The 27717-nt window shown below is 35.8% G+C and overlaps 1 protein-coding gene across 6 annotated transcripts in view; it reads right to left on the reverse strand.

The window, feature by feature from the left end:
* The window catches only part of ADGRL2 (adhesion G protein-coupled receptor L2), a 206916-nt gene that overhangs the window by 151587 nt on the left and 27612 nt on the right, over positions 1 to 27717 (reverse strand). For all 6 annotated transcript variants that reach the window (XR_015798463.1, XM_088153880.1, XM_088153882.1 and 3 more), the window contains exon 2: positions 9057 to 9234. Coding sequence is in view for 5 of the 6 variants with exons in the window: in XM_088153880.1 (XP_088010006.1) it covers positions 9057 to 9129 (73 nt within the window). In the remaining variant the exon portion in view is untranslated. The remainder of the gene's footprint in view (positions 1 to 9056; positions 9235 to 27717) is intronic.

The raw sequence follows: 27717 nt of genomic DNA on the forward strand, positions 1-27717 counted from the left end.
TAAACTAGATAGCCTACAACTTGACAATACTGCAAGGCATCTTAATTTCAGAGTTACAGTAGATACAATCTAACTTCAGCTTTTTCTTTTTAATTGCATTCTTACGTTCTCTCTTTAATAATACATCTAAATAATGTGTCCCTCAAGGAAATTATTCAAAGTGGAATTTGAAGGTTACTAGTTTACTTGTAATACATTTTACAGCAGGTTTTACAGCTCATTAAGTCTACCCTAACTAGCCTTTCTTAAGCACGGTATCAAGCTAACACTATTTTATGACTTTTTATGTAATCATTTACTGTGAATCACTAAGAAAGGCAGAAATACACACACATATCCCCCTACATACATGCACACACACACATTTTCAAAACTCCCATCAACTTGAATGGGACAAATCATTAGTTTGTTCCTTATTCCTTTCCATGTTGCATGCCAACTTCATCTGTTATAAATTAACTAATGAAAAAGGCAAGAAACAAACAGTACATTACTGTTTACAAAGACCAGATTTATCTCAAACACACTGAAATGCGTAATCAATTCTAAATGGCCACAAAACCCCATTTTCCCAAACAGAATTATGATACTGAATACACATGTGAATTTGGACTATATGACTGAAATTCATTTTAGAAACATCTTGTTCCAGTAACATTATCATTTGACAACTGAGGCAGAAAAAAGCGTATATCCATGTATGTACATATGTATACATTTGTATCGTTTTATTTCTATATCTACCTTATTCATGATACAAACATAAGAACAATTCTTCATTTCCACTGAAGAAGACAGGATAAAAATACAGGTATTTGGAAATGTTACAGGGGAAAGATTAGTTTCCATTCATCAGTGGCTGAATAAATTTGACCAATATGGTGAACTTCAAATGGCAACATATAATTGGGAATTATGAAGTTTTAGCCCAAAATTTTATTTGCAAAATAAAATTTAGAAGACAGAAAATCAAAGGGACACAACTTATACATAAGAAACAGAACATTCCTGGTAATTCAATTAAATGCAAAATTCAGATAGAGAGATTCTTGCACAGGAATTTTGTCTATATTTAATGGTAAACATTATTTTCCCATCTTCTTAAACTACAATGGATCTCCAATTTATTTATTAATCTTAAACTCAAGTGTAAGTGGTCAAGATTAATTGACAATATGCATTCATATCACTCTTAACTGTGAATACTCATATAAAGGCCTGAATGTATTTCTATATTAAGCAGTGTTCAAGAGGTGATTTGGACTTGGTCAAAAAGAAATGATATAGGACAGTGTCTCTTAAACTTTTTTCCTCTGGATCCCTTCCCCCTTTTAAAAATAATGGAGGACCCCAAAAGAGCTTTTGTTTGTATGGGTTATATTTACCATATTAAAAATTAAAATTGATGCAATCGCTCCCACTACCACTTCTCACAATTCTTTGATGGGATTGTAATATTGTATTATTTTTCAACATAGGCTGGCAAATAATTTTGATTTAGGGCCACAGTTTAAGAAACACTGATCTAGGGGTACTGAAAAAGGGGCCACATCAAGTAAGTCAAAAGCGCTACAACTCTAATAAAAAAAAAAATTGTTGATAAAGAAATTACAAAAAGCTTTAGCAGAATAAAAATTTCAGAGCTAGCATAGAACTGAGCTGGTTTGTTTTATTTTAGTCCACAGGGTTTTTGTTTGGCTTTAAGAGTTTCTGGATTACTGCTGATTTGCTTATAAGAATTACAGGATCTAAACTATGCCTTTTTCTAGCAAAAGGGTTTAAAAATGACATAAGATGCTGAACATAAGAATAGCTATTGAGATCTTTATACAGCATTCCAAAGGTCAGCAACACCTGGCCACTCAATGAATCTGCAGAACTCGATAAGATTATACGGGGATAAACTAATGCTATATAAAGCGGTGGAGAACAGTAGATAAGAAAGAATAACTGACTTTGATGAGATGAATTTTTATTCCTTTTAAGAATTTGATCTGAAGCATAACATTTCAACACACAACACACAAATACAAACTGTGCTCCTAGCAGAATACTAAAGAAACATTTAGTTTGTCTATTTCTTTTTCTGTAGACTGTCATACTATATTATCTGGGAGGATCACAGTGCTGACTGCCCAATTTAAAGTCAGTATATAATTCCTTTCTTTTACATATTTCATTTGTCTAACTTTGTGTACAAAACACTTTAATCTTTTTTTTTTAAATAATGTTCCCTTTTTTATATGACAGCTTGCTGCAGGTCACTGTCTGAAAACCTCAGATAATTTAAAATAGGATCCAAATTTGTCTAAACAGAATAGTATCCATACATCAAAAATTATTCAGGAAAAGTGTTTCAGAACATGTGGGAGCACAAGCAGCTACCCTTTTTCCCAAGTTTTTGTATGACCCTAGAAAAACATATAGCTGTTTTAATAAGTCCAGTCATTAAAACAACCACATTTATAAATGCAATTTATTAAAGCAGCCACATCTTTAAAGGAACTCATTAAAACAGCTTTTTTTTTACATTCACATGGAAGTCTGTTTTAAAGAAGCACTGCATTTGCACTCTTTCACATTTCAAATCATTTCTGAACCATCCACAATTGTCTAACCAAGGTAATACAGCCAGTACAGTCTCATCTTTGTGACCAATCATGAAGCTGTTCTTTAAAATCCTGAACAAGGTTATTACAATTGAAACTGACACAATGTTATACAGGACAAAACAAAACAAAACAAAACAAAACCTAATACTGAACCTAACATTAAGAAGCTATGATTAGCATTTTTCTTTAAAGTATGTCTGTTCTGTAAAGAGTCCCTTAGACTTCAATGTATCTTTGTTCTCATAAAAGGCTTAAGTGAATGGTTATAACTCTTACCAGGAAGTTGCACTGTTCCTTTCAATTCAAAATTTTGAATATCTAACTTAATGTATGAGAAAAGTTATAATACTGAATAGTTTGTTGGTTAAAGACAAGGTTTTGTTAATAAATCCCTAAGCAACATTTGCTTCAGGGAACCACACACACATGCACACACAGACCTTAAATATAAATAAATAAAGATATTTTAAGCTTTGCTGGAAGAAGAGTGTCATATAAAACGAGTCTACAAAATTATATTATTTTATGCCTTCAGAAATATACAAATATATATTCAGACTCTCTTTTTAAATTTATTTTTAGCATTTATAACCAACATTTCAATTTTTTTTACTCCTATATAGGAAATATCCAAAACAGTAATTTTGGTTAATGCTTTGATAATTTTGCCAGGAAATTTGATACAAAAATGTTTAGAGCATAATGTAGGAAATGTTGAATGGAGGAACTCAGTTCCAATACCCTGGTCAAGCAAAACTTACTCTTACAATGTTGATATATATATACCAGATTTCAACTCAAAGGCCACTCAAAGAACATATTTCACAATAAAACATAAAGAATAAAAATCTGATAAAATACTATTAAACAAATTTAATGAGAACAATCTGGCCAAAGAGAAAGGAGTTAAACTCCTTTCCTAAAAAAAGAAATACAGATCTTGTGGAGAGGACAGGCTTCATATCAGTAGGCAGTCCCATACATACTCAAGCCAATTTGCTTCACAAAGCTGTTGTGGAAACAACTACATCAGTGGCAAAACATCTCCTTAGTATTTGAGATGTATCATTTCTGAAAGCTAAGTAAAACAGTACAGTATAGTTCATTCCACTTTTTTTTCAGGTTAGATAGTTCCTATTTTATGTAATTGATTACAAAGCCTACAATTTTCCAATATAAAAACCTGTTATTACTCTTTTAAAAAGCAACAGGGAGATTTCTAAACCTGAGAACGCTGAAGTATTCTCTTTTCATTTAATCTGGTTGTGGAAAGCCTTGTTGATTTATCTTCAGATATCAATAAATAATTACAATAGCCACAAAGTCCTACCCAACAGCTAATCTATAACAAATTCCTACCAATATTTATCAATAAATTACAGAAAGTATTGTGTTTTCTTCTTCTAGCCACTGTGTCTTATGTACAGCTTGTTTTACTTGACATATTAGGAAATAATGTCTGTTTTGATGGAGTAGGTCACACAACAAAAGCCTCCGCTGTGCCCTTGCTGAGAAAGTGGCTTTTGGGTAGAATACACAGATTGTCACTCTTTCTTACAAATAATCCAGTTTTGTCCCAGCTAGCAAATCTATGCCTACAAGGCCACATCTTCTTGTAGTCAAGCATAAATGAATGCAATATGTTTTTAGCTATATGAATATTACCAATACCTATATATGTTAATTCTCTCAAATAATATGATTAATAAAGTTTTATATATCTTCCACGCCCAACACCGTACTTCAGATTCTCCCAGGCTGCAAGACACATCTCCCCGTTAATAGAAAAACTCCCACATCCACCTTTTCCCCGATCCTATTATAAAAAAATAAAAAAAAGCAGGATGCAGTATTTAAGAATTTATAGGAGAATGCAAAATCTTTTCAGTTTTAAGAGCCACTAAAGTTTTCTAGTGTTGGCATCCATTGATAAAATGGATGCACACAAGCATGGCTAGAAGGTTAAGCAACTATCCAAGTCAGGATTGCTCTAATTTGGTATAGGAACACTTTTACCATTTCTATTCATAATTTCTACTATTCAAGGCCTCACATATTCAAGGACGATGGGATTATACATTCCTTACTCAAGCTGAAAGCTAAGCCCAGCTCTGTTGAGGTTGGTTTCTCACAGACTTTTGCCAGCTATGAAAACATCTACATCTAAGCCCTATTATATATCTATTAAACCAAAAGAAGACAGGTATCTTGCAAGAATGTCCAATAAAATAAGATTAATTTATCTGTTTTGGCTTGAAGCTACCTCCACATCAGTATTCCTTTCCAGGATAGAGAACCACAGTATTTGATTTATTTTAATAATGTTTAATTAGTGTGGCTCCCTTCCGTCTACTCTTTCCAATTTCCTCCCCAGTTTTCTTTCAAGTGAGAAATTTAGCTTTTTACAAAGAACTCAGTACATCCCTTCTCATTTGTAAACTGCACTTCCCCAGAAAAATAAAGTTTCATTCAATATTGGTTTGTAAAGACCACCAAGAACATATGTAGATAATTATCTCTAACAAATCCCAATGATTTTTTAACAAACCACATGTGAGAAATGTGTTTTTTTCTGGTCAGAATTGGCCTTCAATACTTTATCAACCCAATAGGGGAGGGGAAAAGCAGTCTTAAAAGTTGGTCAGGCAAACCAGGCTTTTGAAGGGCAATATCCCCTGAGAGAGATTGCTGGTCTTCATTCCGTGAAATCTAAATTAGAGTTCCTACTATACTTTTTTTTTTTCAATTCAAGCCCATGAGCCGTGTCTTAGAACAGAGCCAACATTAAACTAAATAGATATTGCATGTAAAAGCTTTTTGCAGGATATTCATGGAGTAAACAGTTTGTTTATCATTCAGCAGGCTTCAGGAAGAAGTGAATGGGAATATATTATTTCACATTTCATGTCCTTAATATAGACTTTTAGCCAAATCCCAATTGCAGTACCATATTGAATGTAAAATTAGATGGAGGGAAAAGAAAAGAAAGCAAATCTGTACTTCCCCCTCATAGAAGGTTCTGATGTTTCTTTTTTTCCATAAATACTACTAGATCTAACCTTTGGAACATTTTCAAGTATCGTAACTGAGCCGTCTCTATGTTATATGTCATTTTCATAATAATTGAAGGGAAAAAAATAGGTCAATGAACCCAGCCTGATCTTGGGAGGAAAAAAATATACTTTGCATTGGCAGGATTCATCTCTTCATTAGGAACCATTACAGTTAGGAACGATTTCATCTAATGGTTTCAAACACAACACAAATCATAGCTGCTTATTATTATTATTATTATTATTATTATTATTATTATTATTATTATTATTTCCAATAATACTCAAAGGGACACATAAAGGTTTTTTTTGTTTTTGTTTTAATCATTGCTTGGATTCAGCCAAGTCATACCAATAGACCTCCAAATTTGCCCAGGGTAAATCGGGATGTTTTTATCAAACTATGGTCCAAACCATATCTTACAATCAGTGCATGGAACTCCTTGCATTTCCTTACCTATAGAATTAAAAACACAAGATGCTCTCAAATCTGCCTCCCTCTGTCCACAAGTAATTATCATGAGAGTCCAAGTGCAATAATGGGTAATAAATATGTTTTCAGAAAATAAAATGGAAGAATTCTGTACGTAAACTGGATATATTGCCTTTCCAGATCTCTAATAGAGTGGCCCTGTAAGACTTACAAGCTGGAAGGGACCTTGAAAACTGTAATAAAATTTGAAAAACTTAGGGCTCATTCCCATAGCCATACCAATATGCTTTCCTCCTATTCTTAATATGGGAGGAAAGTACGTCTGTATAGCCTGCCTTACCATTCTCAACAACAAGGCTGATCAGTACTGCTGCCTGCACACAGAAATTCCTTCCACATTCCAGTCTGGTCAATTTCATCATTTCCTCCTTGTTTGAGTTCTTTTGTATAATAGAAGATCAATCACCAGTGAGAATAGGGTGAAATTGCCCAAAACAAAGTTCGTTCTTTGTTTCACAGAAGAACTCAAAATATAGTCAAGGCCACTATAGTTCTCTAATTCTGCCAAGAATTCTATTGCTTGCTACTTACAAACAGGGATATGAAAAAGGAATTGAACAAATTGATGATCTTATTTTCCTATTACTGAAGGGAATATTGGCCTCATGAAACCGCTGCATTTCCTCTTCCAGAAAAGTCATACAAACAAGAGAAAGAGCTGCTGGGGAAAGTTCTATTCTCTCCAGCGGCCAAAGCATAAATGGTCATCATGGCACAAAGACCCACAACAGGACAAGTAGGGGTGATACGACAGTGGGGCAACTGGAGTCCAGCAGTTTATCAACCTCCAAGGATTCTTCCTCCATGAAACACAGGTATGTGCACAGGAAATTTTCTTTTGTTTTTTTCCAGGGAAAATACTAATTCTGAAATAGCTTGGAGTGGTTTCAGCCTATCTTGGCAGCATGCTAGCTACAAGATAGAATCTCCCCTGTGAAAACTTGCCCTCAGCCAAAAGTAAGTGGGACATCTTTATGCCTGGGCAAGGAGGTTCTATGGACGATCCCATAGTGTCCTTAATTTAAACAAATAAAAACTGAACGCTACTTCCTATGTTTTAGCTACAATTCTATGCATACCCAATTCAGTACAACAAATTCAGAGAGTTAAAAATATACATTTTGATTATCTTGTCCTTTCTTTAGCTTAACAGGGTTACTGTATTTTACCCTGATAAGACTGTGCAAGAAGAAAGGATAACTAACCCAAGATGAATTACCTGACAGAGAAGGAAAGCAAACTCTGGTCTCTAGTTCAAGTCCAACACCTACTCACTGCACTTAATTTCTGGTTATATATCACTCTATTCTTTAATCTGACATCTTTTGGCTAAGGTTTCTTTGGCAATAAAATCATTTTTAAAAGAAATAAATTTTAAAAAGCCAGAAAAATTGCACCTTTGGTCACACTGGAATTAAGTTCCATAGAATTCCGTGGGATTTACCTCTGAGAAGACATGAATATAAAATTGCATCATTAACCAGTTTGTGAATCATCTTCTTTTAAGTGCTGCTATAAACTGCATCTGATTTCCTGCTTTTTCAGTAAGGTATATGATACTATTCTTTATGGAATTCAAATTGCTTAATGACACAAACATGAAACCTCCATTCATTTCAGTGGGACTTAAAATGGATAAATGATGTTTTGTACAGTACTTTTAAGCTACTGTACAAGTAGAACATTGTAACACTGCTGTGCTTATAGTCTGCTAGATTTGCAGTGAAATATCCTAGGTCTGTGAAGCTAGGGAAACTGAACAGACATAAGTGTCCAGTAGAAACCACAGTGTGCTTAGGATTCTCATGACTCAAACTCTGGCCTTTCAGATTTGCTTCCTGATGTTGGATCCAAGTATGTCAGCTACAGGATTCATGTCATGACACTACCATACAGTTTGTCATCTGTTCATAGGTGTTTACAACGGGTACAATGTTCTAAAAGAGAAAAAGTAGCTTATTCCTTTCTCTAATTTAAATATTGCATGTGCAAGTTGGAAAATAATTTTTAAGTGGGAACAGGATATAGTCTGACCATAGCTGATTTTCAATTTCAGGGACCCAACTCTGAAATGAATTATGCTCATTTTCAACTTACTATACTTCTGCAAGCAAAACCTAAAAACCAATATATGCATAGATGTGCTTATGTCTGTGCATGTCTCTGAGTATATATATATTCACCCTTGCATTTTTTTACACTGGATCAAGTATATTTAAACCTATACTATCTTAATCTTATATATATTTTTATAAAATTTCTATTTCTTAATTTCTTTTCTTAGCTCCATCATATACGTCCTCCTTGAATAACAATTTATGTTGGAACTGAGAAGGGGAGTCAAGTAATATACCAACTGCCATTCAAGGATAGTCAGACTGACATTTCATTTGCTACACAATGTTCCATTCTAATGTATCTCACTACAACATATAATATTGGAGACTATTCATTATAAACACTTAAGTAAAACAATAAAACATAGCTGTACAATACATGGCAAATACTTAACATTTGAATCATATAATGGTAAGTTTAAATTAGATGGATATAGAAATTCTAAATATAGATATTTTAGAATATAGATAGATAGATATTCTAAAAAAAGGGAAACTGCTTCCCCAAAAAGAGTAGAAAAACGTAAGAAAGAATAACCCCAAAATATGTCAAAAATAACAGTAATAACAGCAACATGACATGACAAAAAATAAACTTAAAAGTTCCAAGATGCATCAATGTGTGCCAAAATATGACTGAATAGCATTCCTCCAGTGGATACATGCAGCAGAAATATGAAGCATCATTTCCAAAATGAATTATATTGCCCTTTCAGACAAGGATGAATCTCAAATTTGAATTATTCTTTATTCTTACAAATTACACATTAACATATCTTACCTTCTGAACACTGCAGGAAGCTGACTATCAGAAGCAGCCAAAACCTTTTCATTCTGCAATCAGAAGCCACCATTATTGACCCCCCTTTAAAAGTGTTTTCTTTTTATTCCTTAACGATCCCAGATATAAAATGCCCAGCGTCATTCAAGAGGGTGGTCTACATCATTCATCTTCATAACTGGGGAGAGAAATGAAAATGAAAATTATCAACTCATGTTCACTATTAAATGACACAGTAGAGATCAGATTCTATGCTGATGAGAAAACTGGCAGTGAGGGAAGACAGACAATCGTCTGCCTCCAGTTAATATCTGAAGGGAGACCTCAAATAGAAAACCATGAGAAAGAAACATGCAGTGTGAAGGGTGATGGCACATACTTGCAAGAATTCCAGGATTTCTAGGAACTCTCAAGCTAAAACACTGTAAGGCCAAGAGACATCTAACAATACTGGCAGAAAGAAAGCAGGGCAGTTGCCTAAAGAAACAAAATAGGAAGACAATACTTCAGGGCCCCCTTGCTTTCACATCTGCAGGAGCAGTGCCATCCTTTGGGTAATGTGCAGCTCTATATCTGCTCAGACGAAGAGCAGGAACTGAAATGGTACAGGCTTTTCTGAGGTAGCGGGTTTCCCCCTCCTGGGTTAAATCTAAAATCTGTATTTTGTGAAGACACTACTTCTTGGAGCAAAGTGCTTTGTCTTCACATTCTTTTCCAGTAACAGAAACAGGGTTGCAGCTTTTATCCCAAGGGGACTAATGGCTGCCAGGCATGCCAGGATATTACTGAAATAATAACAGCAAAAGCATGCCTTTGAGGATGTGCAGAATGTACCATTCCCAATCAGTAATTATAGACCAAGTGTATGCAAACTGAACTTAGACAGGGCTTTCATGCAACTATGCATTATTTTTTTCATTAAACCTGTTATTACCAATTACTAATTACTAGGCCACCAATTACTAGGCCACCTTCCCTCATCCCCAAAGACCTTCCACATTAATATGACAAGAACATGCCACATGTACTTCTCCACTACTATTGAATGTTTCTGTCCAAAACTATTACCCAGCTCCACCCAGGAACAAGAAACTGCTATACATCCATGGATCTTCTCCATACTAAGAAGCAAACTGCATTCTACAGCACAGCAGGAGGCCAGGCACTGTGCATTTCTGTGAATTTTAATCTCTCTTTCAAAACACTGCCTACAGCTAAGGCTGCAAAAGTTACTTTGGAAATGAAAACAAATAAGTACAATGCTGTGAACTCTTAAAACTGCTCTCATAGCCTTTGTTTGGCTCACTATTTTGCCAAAGAACAGAAGAGTCAAACCAACAATGTCAGTTCCAAACTTGCTCTTTTGCAAGTAGCCGGGAAAATATGGATCATGCCAAATCCAGTCTACTGTTACTTGGGCTTCTAAATGATCAAATTCACTCAACGTAACATTTGTGCCTAATGGGATTAGAAAATCTATCATAATAGAGGTTCTGTCTGATCCTAAAGATAATGCTCAGAAATTATTTCAATGTTCTTTATTTCTGAAGTATGCTTAGGACTAGAGAATCACTGTTGTCTGTTTCCTGAATGTTTTGAGAAATACATGCTTGCCTAGAATTTCACTGTAACAGTTCCTTTGAGGAAAGTAGTAAACTGTTGTTTGTTGTTTAACGTGATGGTTTGCATTGCTGTTAATCACTGCTCCACATTAACAAATACCCCTTTTAAAATGAAGAAAACAAGTGGGCTAATCACATGTGTATGCCCTGCAATTCTGAAGACAGTTGTAATGAAACTGAAAACAGGAAAAAGGAGGAGTTTCCCAAATCCTCACTATTTTCTAACTCCCCTGTATAATCCATTTTATTAATTTTATACTATTATATTTGATTATGCCATAGCCACCCTGTCTAGCACTGAAAAGGAAAATTCTGAATAGGTCAAAGTTCAGGCTGACTTGGAAGACAGGATGCTTCCTCAGAGATCATCCAGAAATTATTCATGTTGTCAGTTCAATTTCAGAAGTAGTATCAGGCTAGCTCCAAACTTAGATTCAGCTTTTCCCACTTTAATATACTAGTGAGATATGAGAAAATTACTTTTGATGGGCACCAAAGCAAAGGTTCTGACAGTAGGATCATTTCTTTTTTTCCCCCCAAATGGACAACTCTCCAGCTATTTTCAAAGGTGTGACAGAAGAGGTTCATAGCAGATATTTAGAGGTAAAAAAAAAATCTATTGCTAGGTAATCTAGAGGTGGCACATCAGCTGCTGCAGGAGTTTCCTGAAGCTGACACAAAGGAATAGTTATGTTACATCTTGAAGTCTTACACCCACAGCACAAAGAGCATTCTCTGGTGAAAAAAATCTATAGCATCTGCAAAGAACAAGCTGCATGTATCGCTGAAAGGATGGTTTGTCTTTTTATTTTTCTTTCTCCTTTGCAAAAACTATTCCCAATTAGATAAACCTATTAAGCAAAGAATGGTGGACTGACCTGCATTTATACACACAGCACACATACATGGACGGGCAGATGCAGAATAACGCACATTTAGGATTAATTCTTTATCTGACAAAACCCTGGATAATAATTGCAGACTCACTTCACACACTTTCTGGACAATACAAGGTGAACAAATGCAATCATTAGAGTAATATGAGCGCATGGCTGAGACACACTAATAATTGCAAGAGAAATAAAGCTAACATTTGATTACTACTGAAAGATTCACAAGATCTTTAGATTTCTTGAGATTTGTTTGTGGTTTTGTTTTTTGTTTTTGTTTGGATTTAAAGCACAGTGCTTAACTGCACACATCCAAAGATGAGAAAGGCACTGAAGGGATGGACATTGAAAAGCCTAAGTGATTTTTTTTTTTTTTGCATGTCACTTCACTACTGTAAGGTGTTTGAAGAAACAAGGAAAGAAAGCAAATATTTAAAAAACCTGGAAGGCTTAAGACCACTTTTCGGGGGGGGGGGCAGTTTTCCAGAGTGTGTTGTTGTTGCTGTTTTAAGGTGGCAATATGGATAGATTTATGGTAAGGTTTGGCCCCATCTGAATTGTTGGAATATGTAAAATAACAGGAAGCTACATCAGGTACAATGCAGAAATTACAGCAGCAGCTTCGGGCTGGAGTGTAACACAAGCAGGTATGACTGTGTGGAATGAGGTATTTGGAATGAGGTTGGCAAGAGCAAAATATATCTTGATTCTTGTCTCCTGTATATAATGGCAAACCTTAAAACCAGCAATTAGTATTTATTGGACTATTTCTCTCTTGCATTAACACCAAGGAATGCACATCTAACCATCGGTATTAAAATACAATGATTTTAGGTAAAATTGGTTCAACAAGTTTTCAATTTTTTTTTGTACACCTATTATCTATACATAGATACCTATTAAAAAACAAAAGAAAAACCTTCAAATATGAATGAGAACCGTAATTCCTTACTTTTTCAAAGAATTGGCTAATGTGTCTCAAAGAACAGAAGAGTTTCCTTTCTATTGCAATTTACGAATAATTTTACTATAGCATAGCAGCATGCCTTATCTACCCTCTATTCCAGTCCCCCCCCCCACCCCCCACAAACATTAGCAGGTATAAATCTTGGAGCCAGAAAATACTTGGAACCAAGGATGTTGCTGACAGCCTAGTCTTTCAGACCATGTAATTGCACAGATAAGGAGACACAATCATTAGAATCTTGCATCAACAAAACCCAAAACAGCCAAACACCAGCAGGAAAAGCTATATCAAGTTACCTCTATGCATACAGAAAATGTAGATCATAGTAAGTGGTCATTCTTTGCAAATAGCCCATTTCCCTTCAGACTTTAAAAAAAAAAAAAACACCTCATACATAGCTGGGCCTAACAGTGGGGAAGGGAGACAGCCTTTAGAGCCAAAAAGCAGATTAGGTTTCAATGCAACCAAAGCAGCCTGGAAAACTTCACTTGTAACTTAAATCCTTCCCTCTGGGAAACAGCCTGGTCTGCCATCAGAAACATTTTACTTTGGAATATTAGAGGCTATATCCTAAGCACTTTTAAAACAAACAAACAAGGAATACAAATAGTAAAAACAGAGAGGGAGGGAGGGAAGGGGGAGGAAGGAAGGATTTTTAGGGACAAACAAAAATCCCCTTAAAATTAAATTTCAGCTTAATGTTAGATATAACTATCTGTTAAACTGTTCATAAAACTGCAGTATTTTAATTCCAATCTGAGGACTGGATCTCAATTAGAATTAAGCTAAAGCATAGGCCAATAATCTCAGAATGTCTCCTTAGGTGCTGTCCTTGGAGGCCCTGGAAGCCATTGCATCATACTGATTGGTTACTAAGAGTCTACAGAAGAACAATGAATCAACAAAGATTCATCATCATCATCATCATTGTCTTTATTTACACTCAAAGACTGAACAGCCAACCCCTTCTTCAAGCACAGAGTCATTTGTAGAATAAGTACTTTTAAGAGTGCATCTATAGCTTTAAAATAAACATTTTATTCTATCCCCAAATCTCTCAAAATCTATAAAATTAAAAGTAGTATAAAAATAATTGTAGTACTGTAATATATTTCTCACTGTCAGGATAGATTGGTAGCAAGGGTAAGCTAGTCTTGCATACCCAAAGCTGGATCGCTGTCCAAAATCACTTTCAGAACCAGGTCTTTGATTCAGTGGCCTTTGCCCAAATGCTGCGCTTCTACTTTGGGTATGATGGTGACAACCCAAACTAGGAGACCACTTTGCTTGGGCTACTTACAGCAGGCTCACAGACTCAGTGCCAGAACTGAGTGTAAACGCCAGAAGTCAGGAAAAGCTATCTTTCATAAAGAGAAAATATGAGTCTAGGCAAGTACAATTAATCCTGGCTGAACTGGCTTCTGCAGCACTCAGGAGTTGCTTGGGGCTATTTCAGGAGCTGTTGCTATGAGTGCAAAAGCCACAAAGGAGACACTCAGTGCCTAGATCTTGCACACAATCTGGTCCAATGCCAGAAACTCAGTGAAGGCTGCTAGTGTCCAGGAAGGATGAGAGCCAGTGCAAACCTCCTCAAATTTGCTGAACCCCCTCTAGAGGGTCATGATACACATTTTGAGAACCTGAGGCTTAGGTTGATGTGAACCAGCTACAATTTCTCCACAAAGCAGCCTTCAAGGCAGCAGGCTTTATTATGTTCCAAGACGAGTTAGGATAACCTAGACAGAAATGCCTAGTCCTCTATAGTTAGTCTCCTGTTAGACAAGCTTTCCAGTCCTGACAGCAAGGAAGCAGGTTCATTCAGATTCCAACATGATGGGTACAGGGGGATCCACAGAGAGGATCAGAGAAATCAAGATGCTGGTCATGATTGTGTAATTGAAATCCTACCTCTTTTCTACCTGTGTCAACATTACATGCATGTAAAAAAGGGGTGGGGTTTTGTGCAGTCACAACCACCAACTTGATTTTTTTACACACACACACACACCCTTGGATGCCCCATATGAGGAAAGCAAGACAGTGCTAGCAGGCTATACCTCAATATCCACATTCATTTGGGAATATCCAATGAAAGGGACTTGGCATCTTTATGTTAACTCTGTAACATACTATAAGCAAATGTTTTATGTAACACTACATATAAAAATCTACATATAAAATTAATTAACAAATAAATTGGGACCAGCAATATATATTGCCACCTTCTTTCACTACATATGCATCACTATTTCTAAAGGTTAAATAAGAACATGTCAGCCTTCCCAGGTAGATCAGACAGGAAACACAACCAGATGAGCGAATTCTACTTTATTGTAAGGCTACATTAACAGAATCTTGCAAGACTGAAAGTCAAATTTTCTGCTGTCTTTTTATAGCCTGATAAGTTAGAGGGGATTCTTTCTGAGTTTCTTTCTCTGCCTGTTATGCAGCTACAGGCGCCCTTCCCTCTTATCTGATTGTTCCCTAGGCAGCATCTCTTCCCTGTCTCCCAAGGTCATTCCCACATATCATTACAAAGCAGCAGTTAAAATTGAATCAAGATATCAACCTTGATAGTCCTCATTACAAAGGAAGACTAAGAAGTAATAAAGGAGCTGTGATATTTTTATTTCCTTTATTTATTATTATTATTTATTATTATTATTATTATTATTAAGCTAATTTATATAACTGCCCATCTCACCAAAAGCGACTCTGGGTGACGTACAACAATCAGATAAAAAACAAATATAAAAACAACGTAAAAAATACAAAAACCAAAAAAAATATATAAAACACTGATAAACTACAATCAGTTAACAGTTTAGTTTATACTTTACAAATTAGGCCACATTCCAAAAGTAAATAGTAAAATCTAACTGCATGGCATAGTGATAACAATGCAGCCTTTTACCTCACTTTTAATATAGCTAGAATAACTTACATATCTTAATTAAGTATTCAAACAATCTCACTATGGAAAATATTTGTAATTAATATTCTCATCATTTTATGTACCTGCTTTGTGAATATGGTAAAAATCTACTCAAGGATAAACAGGTTAAAGATTAATCCACATAGTCATAAAAGTCACATAATAAAGACCTATAGAGTATACTCTCAATTTAACAGACTATTTGGGGTAAGGAGATGTCCGTTATACCTAGTGTTCATTAAATGTCATTGCATCAATTTATGTCATTTGCATAATTATACAATATATGTAAATTTACACAAATGATATAAATGTATATGAATCATCTGGACTACTTTAGAAACAAAAGGATTAATCCATTATTTTCCACAAATGTCCCCTTCTCCAAATTTGTCCATATTATCTGAGGTCAGTTAAACAGAGAATCCATTAAATCAAGGTGACTGAACTTAGTATGCACAGATTGACACTGGAAAAAATCTTGTGTAAAATCCATATTAATAAAAAGTCTTGGTGCGAAATTATTCCTGACTGATTAGCTTTTCAGAAGAATTAACACTTCCCTGCATTTTGAAGTGGGGTAATCTCATAAGAACCTTTTTTAAAGTCATATGTCAGATCTAAGTATAAAGATCTTAGATTAGTGAAAAAAGAAAAGAAAAAGGAAACGGAAAAACCTGAAATTGGTGTTTCATTAAAAATACTGCCCTGTTCAAGGCTAACAAGGAACAGGGAGGAAGCTATATCTCAACTGTTTCAATTAATTAACACACTGAATTTCCGTGCAAGTCATATAGAAAGAATACATATCAGGGAATAGCATAGTATGAGACTTGACCAAGAGACCCTATATTACAGTAAGAAAGACATATTTATGAACTCAGGTACTATATGCTCTGAAGTGATAGATCAATGTTTTAGCAATGCCTGAAACAGTATGAGATAAATACATATGCACCCTGAATCTAAGCTGAAAGTGAGATCACAAAGCTTGAGTCCCAACAGACTGGATCCTATGTTAATCATTACAACAGTTTACTTACAAAGGAGAATTTACTGCCAAACAAGCAAAACACTAAACACAAGTGTTTCAAGCTTTATAATTTATCCTCTCCATTCACATTGGCACTGAAGTCTACCTCAGTTACTTCCAGGAAAAGAGAGGGCAAGAGAAGAGAAATGGGAAAAAAGAATGACTGTCACTGTCAAACACCGTGCCAGTAGAGCTGAGCTTCTTTTTCTAAGAGATCATTTCCACACAGAACATCTCCCCAATCCCTCACAGATTTAGTCTTCTTGTTCATACAAAATGGTATCTCAAATTAACAATTTAGCAAAGTAAACTCTGCTTGAGCTAATGAGGCAACAATAATGCTCCATTGCCAATATTCCTTTTCTTTCTATGCCTTCTAGATTATCAATATCATGAGCATTACCAATGTTCATTACACTTTTGCTCCAATTCACTGCATGTCATATTAACTCAGAGTGATCTCCCAGACTTTTTAAAAAAAAGACACGGTTGGGATGTCCTGTGTGTGCTAACCAGCCATTCAGTTTGCCCTCATGATGACTCTTTGTATTGGAGGGGGAGAGAGGAAAGAGAATGCACAAGAAAGTCAATTACCACTATTATCAACTGTAATATCTTAACCTCATGCTGAGCATGTTAAATATGCTGATACTTTGGACACCAGAGGCACAATCTGAAAACGTTTACCATTCTGTTCATTAAACACTCCTAAGTCTGTGCAAGAACTACAAAATACATAGGTCTCATTTCAAATGTTATGTATGCTAAATTTCATGGTTATCCAAGGGAAGGGAAGGGAAGGGAAGGGAAGGGAAGGGAAGGGAAGGGAAGGGAAGGGAAGGGAAGGGAAGGGAAGGGAAGGGAAGGGAAGGGAAGGGAAGGGAAGACAAAATAGTATGCATGCAGCATAACCAATAACATCCCAAAATAGGGATTTTAAATTCATAATATTTTGTACACCGCTACCTGAAAAAACAATGAGGCTTAATGGTGAACACTGTCAAATGGGAGATGCCTCTGCGGACTCTGGAAAAATGGCCCTGGAAAAATGAAGTTATGAACAGAATGACAGAACCAATGGCAGTGGCTTCTCCCTCTCTTTTGCTTCGCTGCAGATATTCCCTAGATCCTGTTCAAGCATTACAAAAACAGTTAAAAGTCACTACTCAAACAGTACAGATGACAACTTTTCAGAAGCTGCTGGTGGAAGCTGCTGTAAGTATGGAAGCCTTAGAAGATTAGATCACCACCCTTGGGAAGAGTGACGGTAATCTCTTCTGCTTGTCTGAAGTTCATTTTATTGTAAAATAAATAAATATTACTGAATATTGCTTTTTTTCTTTCTTTCTTTCTTTGTCTAGTTATCTCTTCAGTCATCTAATTTCCATGCGGTTTTGTTTTCCTCTTTACCTTTGTAGATGGTCAGTAGGTTTAACCTATTCAAGCTTTTGAATACTGGGAAACTGAATTTTGGAAGTACGATCAGAAATATTCTAGAGGCTGCAAAAAGGGGGATCAGGGTCTGCCTGCAGCTTCTGGGTCACAGTTTTCCCACTCCTGCTTATATTTTGTACAAGCCAGGCCGTTATGGCTTGTTCAACAAACCATAGTTAAAACTAGGCTTTTTTTTTAATCTGCACTCAGTTGTTACCGACTCTGCAGTGACTGCTTTTGGACGAGTCCTTTGCAGTTTTCAAGGCAAGGTGTTTCGGAAGTGGTTTGCCAGTGCCTCCTTCCTAGAGCAGAGCCCAGCTGGCAACCGCAGGAGGCAGGGTTTCCATTGCTTCGTGCCTTTTTTCGGGCGAGCTCAGCTTCCGCGCTTACCGGCAACTGCTCCCGACTCCTTTTTGCAAGGCGCCACCAGCATTTTTCCTCCCTGGGGAGTGAAAGTACCCATTTATCTACTCACGTAAGTTTTCAAACTGTTGGGTTGGCAGGAACTGGGGGAGGAAGCAGGAGCTCACTCTGCTACGTGAAGGCTGGGCTTGAACCACTGAAGTGTCAACCATTTCTGGCCGGCAACTTTCAGCGTCATTAAGCCGCTGCGCCACCACGTCCCCCTAAAAAAACTAGGCTTACTGTTAAGAAGAAAAGTAGCCATTAATTCAATAGCATTAACTCCTAGATAAGTAGACAGCAATCCAGACATCAGTCCAGACTTCTCACTCAAGGCAGATGACCAGGTTCAAATTATCATACTTTAGACGCATTATGCAAATACCTAGCTCTCCAGAGAAGTCTGTAATGCTGAGAAAGGTGGAAAGAAAGAGAACAAGAGGATGTCCAGTGGCAAGGTCAATGGACTCATTTACGTTTGGGGCAGGAGACCACTGGAAGACCTCAACTACCACGTTGGGACAGATTGCCCTGGAGAAAATATACCTATGTGGTCACTAAGAGTTGATACCGAATTGATGGCACATAATCAATCAAGAGGACATAGGATTACAATCTAATTTAAGTGAGTGTCTGTTTTCTCTATGCAAGACAGAGAATTTATTAGAAGAATAAGTAGACAAACATACTGAGACTATGATGAGACATGCCAACAGCTCTGGATGAAATATTATGTGAATGTACTTGATACACTTTATGACCTTCCTCTTACTATAAAAAAAAAAAAAACAGAAATAGAAAGAATAAGTGAGTTAAGAGAAAAACTGAGTACACACGTCATTCATACCTGACAATCCCAGTGTAAATAGTCATCTCCCCAATATCCAACTTCCACCTGGCAAAGTAAAACCAAGCATGGAGATTTGACAACAAATACCTTTGTGGGTTACAAATAGCACCTTGATTATTTAACCCTATTGATTAATTGGGTTAAATAAAGTCTTATATTCAAGGTACTGCAAGTTGCAACTGTAGATTATATAGGCCTGGGACCAATCACACTGCAAAAGGATTACCCACCCCCCCACCCCCCATATAACTGTGGAGTTATGTGGGTCATGCAGAAAAAAATAAAGTCATTTAATTTTTTAACAACTAATGAAATCAAACTGGCAATTAAATACTTTATATTAGAATAATACCATGAGTCTGGAAATATATTATGCACAAAAGCAATTTTTTAATAGTCTACATGAGTAAGGTTTTTTCAGTCCTTAGTTTCCAGGTTAATTATATATATCAACTATTTATTTTCTGTAAGGATCACATACACACTATTCAACTAGTTATTTTCTTTGTTCTACCCCAGTGCTGATGTCCTTCTATGCCTTTTGTCAGTGACTAAAGAAGTGTGATTAATATAAAGTTATTCCTTAAAAATTATCATTTTTTAATCCTGAAGGAAGAGAAGGAGGAGCAGTATTGGTGGACTCTCTGACTCAACAGGGAAACGTTCAGTGCCAAAATGGAAATACTATGAAACCTGTGTTGCCTAGTTCAGGTTTAACCTGTCCATACACTAAGGTAATAATTAAAGGTCTTCTCTATGGTGGTGAACGAATGAAAGAGCCCAGCCTATTCAGTTACAAAATGTTTTCTCATGAAACTCTACACGCACCTATTATACTTTAAAACTGAGCAGATATAATGTATCTCCATGCACAACTTTTTTTCATACATAAAACAGGGACTGGGGAAAGACTAATGTATATCAGGGAGAAGAAAAACCCAGAATGTAACTGATATATTAATATTCTATGCATAGGTATTACCTTAGTCTTTACTATTACCTTTGATACAGTCAAAAATACCCAACCATGTTTTTTCTGCTAAATGTGCAAGACAGACTGTAAAGTTTTGCACTGTATTAAGAAATCAGTTTCACATCAAGTTGGGACAGAAGATACAGAAAACAACCTAAAATGATAACAGCACAAATAGAATAAGAAAGAACAGCTTAGGCTAACCATTCTTAGTAGCAACTCTCAAAGCTGTGCAGATGAACAAGTATCTGCATTATTGATAATTAATTCTACATTCTGATTCTTCAACAAATAACACAGCTTCAAAACTAATATTTGTGATATCATGGTCTAATCACTGTGCAGCGAAATATGAAACAAAATCAATTGTAACTCATAAGACGTAATCTTGCTACTCTATTTGGCTCACTGTGCTGAATTCCTAGCTCATAAATCATTGTTACTAGCCATTCAGAGAATCAATATTCAGATTCCCTCTTGGTCTATACATACAACCACTAAATGAAATAATAATGACCCAAGGTCTGTCATATATTAGGTCATCAATACCACCAACAGAGATTTCTTGGCAACAATGAGGTAATTGAAGATAAAACAAATGTGATTTAAAAAAAAAAAATCTGTAAAAGGAAAAAAATTAACTCCCCATACGGCATGAATATGTTCATAAGCACAGTCCTAAACCCATTTACCTGCTTGATAGTTTATGGAAAATTTACATTTAAGGAAAAGTCAGCTTTTGTGACACTGCTGATACTAAATATATTTAATTAGACTGTAAACATACGATCGTTAAATGCTATCTTGTCTCGTTCTGAATCCCCCTCCTCTCTTCTATATCCTCTCTTTGTCTTTTAAAAGCACCATTAGTACATCTGTAAAGAGAATTCCTCAACTCCTTACTCTCATTCCGATAGCCCCAAAGTCCCAGTGGAACAAAGATTAGTCCCATTAAAAACCAACAACAAAAAATAAAATAAACTATTAGAGTGCTTTCCGTGAAGCCTTATTCCCCAAATGCTTTACAGACCATTTAATTATCTCAAGGTAGTGGAACGCCTCTCTGCAGACAAACGTGAAAGCTACTGAGCTCTTTCTATCTCTCTCTAGTATCCCAGATGTGGGCTATGGTGCTATTTTAATCTCTAATAAGAGAAAAATGTTGGCTGAGATACATTACTTAGTGGAAAAAAAAAATCAATTTCTTGGGATCTTTAAATTACCACCAAAACAAAGCAAGAGAATCCATAGGGGCAAGCCTAGTTTATGAAAGGAACACTATCAGCTAGCTTTTCACCTAACCCCACTACTATGCATATCATCAGCAGAAAAAGCAGTGCCTATTGCCAGTCACTGACATAAAGTGATTTTCCAGACATACCACTTTACACAGCAGGGGAGCTGCACATTTAGGAAGCTTTATAATAATTATGTTTTTTAAATAATGGAGGGGGAGAATCAACTCTCTGGCTTTCCAGTTTGTTCTCATTCTCTTTCTAGACCATTAGAAGATTTCACAAATAGCAGGATAGAAAGCTGCACAGTTAAGCATTCCCCCCACCCAACATTAAGAAGTGGCAAAACACCGATGCTGACTGAATCTTATGTACTAGTTTTTAACTGCAGCCATACTACCTAGCATTGCCCCATGGTGTGGAGGGCAAAAACAGTACCAAGACTGCTCAGCAGATGGAGGGAAGAGGCCTATAATGGAAACAGCACTGGAGCTTCACTGAGGGTACATATACAGCTTCTTGCCTTGAAGGTGATCACAGGAAGGCAGATGGGCTTTTCTACACAAATTTTATTTGGGCACAAAATCTCTAAGGCTGCATTAAACAACTTGCAGCTTCCAAAACCTTGTGTAGATTCCAATGAGCCTCTCCTGGCTCCACTCATATTTCATATAATTCAAAAGCCAACCATAGCTCTTCTTTAAATAAGGATTGCCTGGCCTAAGGTCTGGCAATCCAGTGAAGATGCCAATATGATCGAAGTTAAGACTATTATCATGAAAAAAGATTAAGGTTGCCTGGAAATAATTGTGCATACAGGAATGGCACTATCCCAAAGGCATCTAAGGAAATTACAAAGGTCTTGCAACTTAAGTTTAAACCATTTTTGACACTTTTTTTTTTATTCAATTTAGAGTTGATGGGCACATTTTAAATTACATTTTTTAAATTTAAATTTGCATTATTGTACACTGGCTATGGGTAACATTACAGGTACTATAAAGTAAGTGCTACAAATATGTATTACTTGCTTATCCATTCTTCATGGATTCTAGCTTCCCATAATTCAGACCAACTTTAAAACTCTCAACTCAAAAGTTCTTGACCATAAAATGAAATCCTAGTAGTATAGCCAACATAAATTCAAGACTAGCTGGAGGGTCTTTATTCAAGCATTCATAGATTTTGGTTGCCCTCATTATTTTTTTTTTAAAGTTCATTTTGTTCATGTTGTGATTTTTCACATTCTTAAAATCTTTCGGAATTTGATAAGACTGTTATTTGGCCATTTCGTATTTTAGAGATAAATATTTCACAATATACAAAATTCATTCTGTCTACTCCGAATGCTTGGCTTAATAAGTACACTCATAATTTTAGCCTTGCTTGCTGCAACATGCCACTAATACGAATTACATTTTTGAACTGCAATTAACAGCACACTCAATTTGCCTACTAACAATCAGATAGTAAAAAAACATTGGTGTTTTTTTTTAATGTGCAAATGAAGAGAGAATGTGTGCATATGTGAAAGAAGTAAAGAAGATTACAAAATTTTAATAAGAACATTATATTATGGTAACACTAATCTAGGTGTTTTACTGGAAGCAAAGTGGATTACTGTAAATGAAATTTTAAAATGTCCTTTCCATTTTATAGATAACACAAAATGACTCCTTTCATGTCTCCTGCGATAAGGATACATTTGCCACACGTTTAAATGGTGCCTTCACCCCATCCAACCCAATGTATAAATTAATAATTCAGTGACATTAATACAAGAAGATAAATGATAAAGCGGCAGGAGCACAAGGGCAGTATTCGACACAGACTTCTTTGGGAGCAGCTAATACCTTTCTGCCAATTACAGGCAGAACTTTTCAACAATTTTCAACAGCATTTTTACAATCTAAATAGCAGCTTATGCACACACAATTTCACACAACTCAAGCTTAATAAATTTCCTGCTGGTACCAAACAATCATTTTAGGGGATTAAAGTGCAACATCTGCTACCATTAATAAGCATTTTGTATAGTTGTAAGTATAAAAAGCAGTTTTTACTGAACTGCAGGGCTCTGAGAGGGAAAAAATGGCACCAGTTTAGTATAAATCATAGTTTTATCATTTGATTGGTGATTTTACTTTATGACAACAATGCAAAGTATTACTATACAGCAACTCCAGAATGAAAATATATGCTAGACAGAACTATTATTTTCCAGTATGGCAATGTTCCAAACACTGAAAAAGTAAATTATACGCCAAATGCTAAGCATTTCCAGTCAGATTCGTAATCACCAACATGTTTTCAACAAACTTTTTTTTCAGCTATAGAAATATACTTTGGATTAATATTTGAGTGACAACTTCTCTTTAAAATGCTTATTTATGCTTTAAGATCTTATTAATAAATTGGACTGATTTTCTAAGCAACATGCCAATATCAATATTGTTCCTGATACAATCTTCTTGTTAATGTAATTGGAACAAAAGTAGGATTCAGTAATGATATCATTTTATGATCATCAACATAGTAAAGGTATTTGGTGCTTTCCCACTAACATCAGGGAGATTACTTTAGAGAAACTAATTTCTACAGTGCTAGGTTATGAGACGATTAAAAAAAAAAATGATTGCCTAAGGATATGTGTTTCAGTTTTGTATGTGTGCCTGCCTCTATGAAAAGAATTAAAGCAATACATTCCACATCAAGGATTTGAGAAGCAAAGCCCTTAGTCAAGTTGGAAAGTCCTGAGAGATCTGGAATGGTAAGTTCTAACACAACTCCAAAAATACTATTTATTGACATACACTGCCCAAATGTCTTTGCTCTGTATTGCCAAAATAACCCAACCTCTGCTGCTTTCATTCAAACCAATGGAATATCACAAACTATCTGTAATATCCCATAGTAAAATAGGATTGAAAATGGGGATGCTAAAAAAACTCTGTTTCAATACTTGGTTTGTCTTTCAAAGGTTCTGAAATGACAAAGTTATAATTCCACTGTGTTCAGGTTCAAAAGAGAGAGAACACACAAGCACTTGGTATTATTTGTCTACTTAATGCACCATGCCAGGCCCAAGTCAAATGTTATTTTATATATGACTGTTGCAGACAGCCAGACAGCAAACCAGCTGGGGATGGCCAGGTGGGCACACAACAGCTGGAGGGTCTTACTCCTTCCAGGTGAACCCTTCCGCATTGTTGCTTTCCTGACTCTGGCTGGTTCACAACAATCAAACAAAGAAACTACAGTAAAACCAATAAAAGATAGAAGATGGCGAGTATGAGAGACCAAATGAATGAAGCAAGGGGTCTCGCTCTTTCTCGCGAAAAGCCTGGGTGAAGAGCCAGGTTTTCATGACTCTTCTAAACAGCACCAGAATGGGAACCATCCAGACCTTGGGGTGGCTGATGCTGTTACAGAGGGGGCATACTTCCAAGGTCCCAACATATGACATTGTTTAATCGAAGGAACCTGCAGCATACCAACCCTGCAAGATCGAATCAGCGAGCAAATACTATTGGAGATGGGTGGTTCCTCAAGTAACCAGGTCTTATTAATTATTAATATAATAGGGTTGAACAGCTTTTATTAAAAAAGAAAAGCCAAGAGTTGCACTGCCTTGCAGGAACTGACAACCAGGGTCAAAATGTGATAGCTGCCAAAGCCATTTTAAGCCTAATTTGAGGGTTGGCTTATATGCAGATGGGCTTACGTGTGAGTATAAAGAGTAGCATATGTGGGGCATACAGGTGGGTCTATATCTGAATGGATAAATGTACGAATTTGATTTTAACCCACAATTTTGGCATACACATACCAGTTCTAGTGCTTTTCATTTCAAGAACGCAGAGTCTACCATGAAACACACCAAACAGTCCCCTTGAGTACATCATTTAAGAACAGAATGCCATCAAGGAAGCATTCAGCCAACTTCCAAATACTGACCAAGTTTTCCCTGCTTAGCTTTTTAAGATCAGCCACCATCAGCAAGGTCAACCAGAGGTCACAAAATAAGGGCAGGAAAAATGAAATCTGTGGGATGAAGTACAGATAAACTTGCTGCTTACAGAAGAAGAGGATTCTAATAAAATTTAGTCAAGAATGTGATTTGGGAGGGGGGCAGTTACTTCTAAGCCGGTTTGTTTAGGATTTGGGCTTGACTTACTACTATTTTCAAGTGCAAAATCCAAGTGACCATAGTTACATTGGTTAACTTTTTATATTTAATCAGCCTTAATACAGGAGGTCATAAATACAAGCTACCCATTTTGCACAAAGTTGTTTGAACACTCAAAAATATTAAACTTGTTTAATAATCAGGGTTACCAAATGATGTAGTATATACTTCTGGGCATAATTTAGAAGGTTAGAATTTGCACATAACACTCTTCAAAACAGAACACAAAAGACCTGTTCTGGCATTTCATTTAATTAGAATCCTGGATTCCCACTGCAAGAATGTGCATATATAGAGTTTATTAATGTCTTAAATCAAACTATTATTCAGCTTTGCATAATGAAATCTACAATAACCTTATACAGGGACGACAAAGAGTACTCTGCAACCACCACAAAATTTTTAAATGTTAAAAAACCAGACCTGAATTCATACTCAATGTAATTCAATTCCTACTAGCTGGAGCCGGCTGTTGAATACTGCATATGGACAGGAACACCCTTACTTTTACTTTATATGCCTCAGAGAAGATCTATACCATTACTGAACTCCTGTCAGCTTGACAGAAGTTTTAGGCAACAAAATCTCTTTCACAGTAGAAAAATGTATGTAAAAATCAAGTTATATTGTTGGACAACTGATCTCATTGAGATTTAACCCACACATAAATACATGCAATTGTAAGGCATTACAAATGTTTTCAGCAAACCATGTCAAAGCAAACACTATTCATGTCTACTAAGCCTACCTTTTCCTCAGAATCAGGATAATAAAGTACTTGAATAAATGAATAAAAAATGCTGTTTCCCTTCTGCAAGAAACTTTAGACTTAAACTTTTTCAATGATTGCCAGTCAAAACCAAAGCTTGTTACTGAATCGTTTGAAAAGTATTGATTGACCACACATTTTCTTTTCCCATAATCAATGTAATTAAGGTTACATTATAATGATCATTCCAGCAAGACGCTCATAATCTATTCATTTATAGCTAATATGCGAAACCAAACAAAAATTAAGGAATAGGATAGCAAAAGATAATCCATTTTAACAAATTTCAATCATTAACTAGTAGGAGAGGAAATATTGAGCTTTTCTCTAGTATTGAGCTAGAATTAGTAACAGTTAGTGTCCTTTAAATATTTCAGCCTGCAACTCCCACAGTTCCTTGACAATGGCCATGCTAATTCAGGTGGATGAGTGTTGACACCCACAACTTCTAAAGGGCTTATCTCTGAGTTATAATTGGATATAGGAATTTTTCAAGAAAACATGGTTAAAATTCACTACAGTTTACCCAGATTTGATAATGCAGTAGAGTATCCAATCAAAAATTGACAAACTTTTTTTTAACACCACCTGGCAGAATAAAGAGGTACACGAAAAAAGAAGATTGCTCAAGACAGTTATCCACATTCTTAGTATGGAGGAGGTAGCTGAAACTTAGCAAGGAGGGACCCTTCCATCACATCATTAGTAAAGTTATATAGTTCTGGAACTGAAAGAGCATGAGATGCGCATTATGTGCTCTTCCTTCCTGTGTCATTGTCCTCATCACTACACTACCTAGATATATACATGAACAAATAGTGCATTTGAATAGCAATTTACACTTATCTTATTTACATCTGGATCATCCCATGTTTATTTTTGAACATTTCTATCGTATATGTCATATAGTTCTACAATCTAGCAGGACTGATATTAGTTGTAGAAGAAAGATTTGTTGCAGAAACTCACACCGCAGTGCAAAAACTGTAGTAAAAAATCCTAGCTTATACTTGGCTGAGGGTGCTGTTTTTATAGGATGCAGGAGACATTAGGAAAAAAAAAGCTTTTAAAGATCCTCTGTTCAATAAATCTGAGCTGTAATAAGATACAAAAATAGATCTTACATTTTCATATGTCAGCTCTTATTACGCCTCTTTGCACAACTCCTGCATGTGTCAATATACCTTGTCTCAAAAAAGGCTTTTCTGATCTATTTTTAAAAAGTGTAATTGGTCAGGAGTTCATGCAATGCTTCTTGACCTGAAGCCATTTTCTTTTATGGGTTTTTTTTTTAACTGTTTATTCAATATATTCAAAATTTGCAACTATCACTTCATAATATTCCAATAGCAAACCAACACT

The sequence above is a fragment of the Python bivittatus genome, unplaced genomic scaffold (genome assembly GCF_059951505.1).
Source record: "Python bivittatus isolate LINGU-HERP-01145 unplaced genomic scaffold, Pbiv_v1 ctg000700_np1212, whole genome shotgun sequence".
Taxonomy (NCBI): Eukaryota; Metazoa; Chordata; class Lepidosauria; order Squamata; family Pythonidae; genus Python; species Python bivittatus.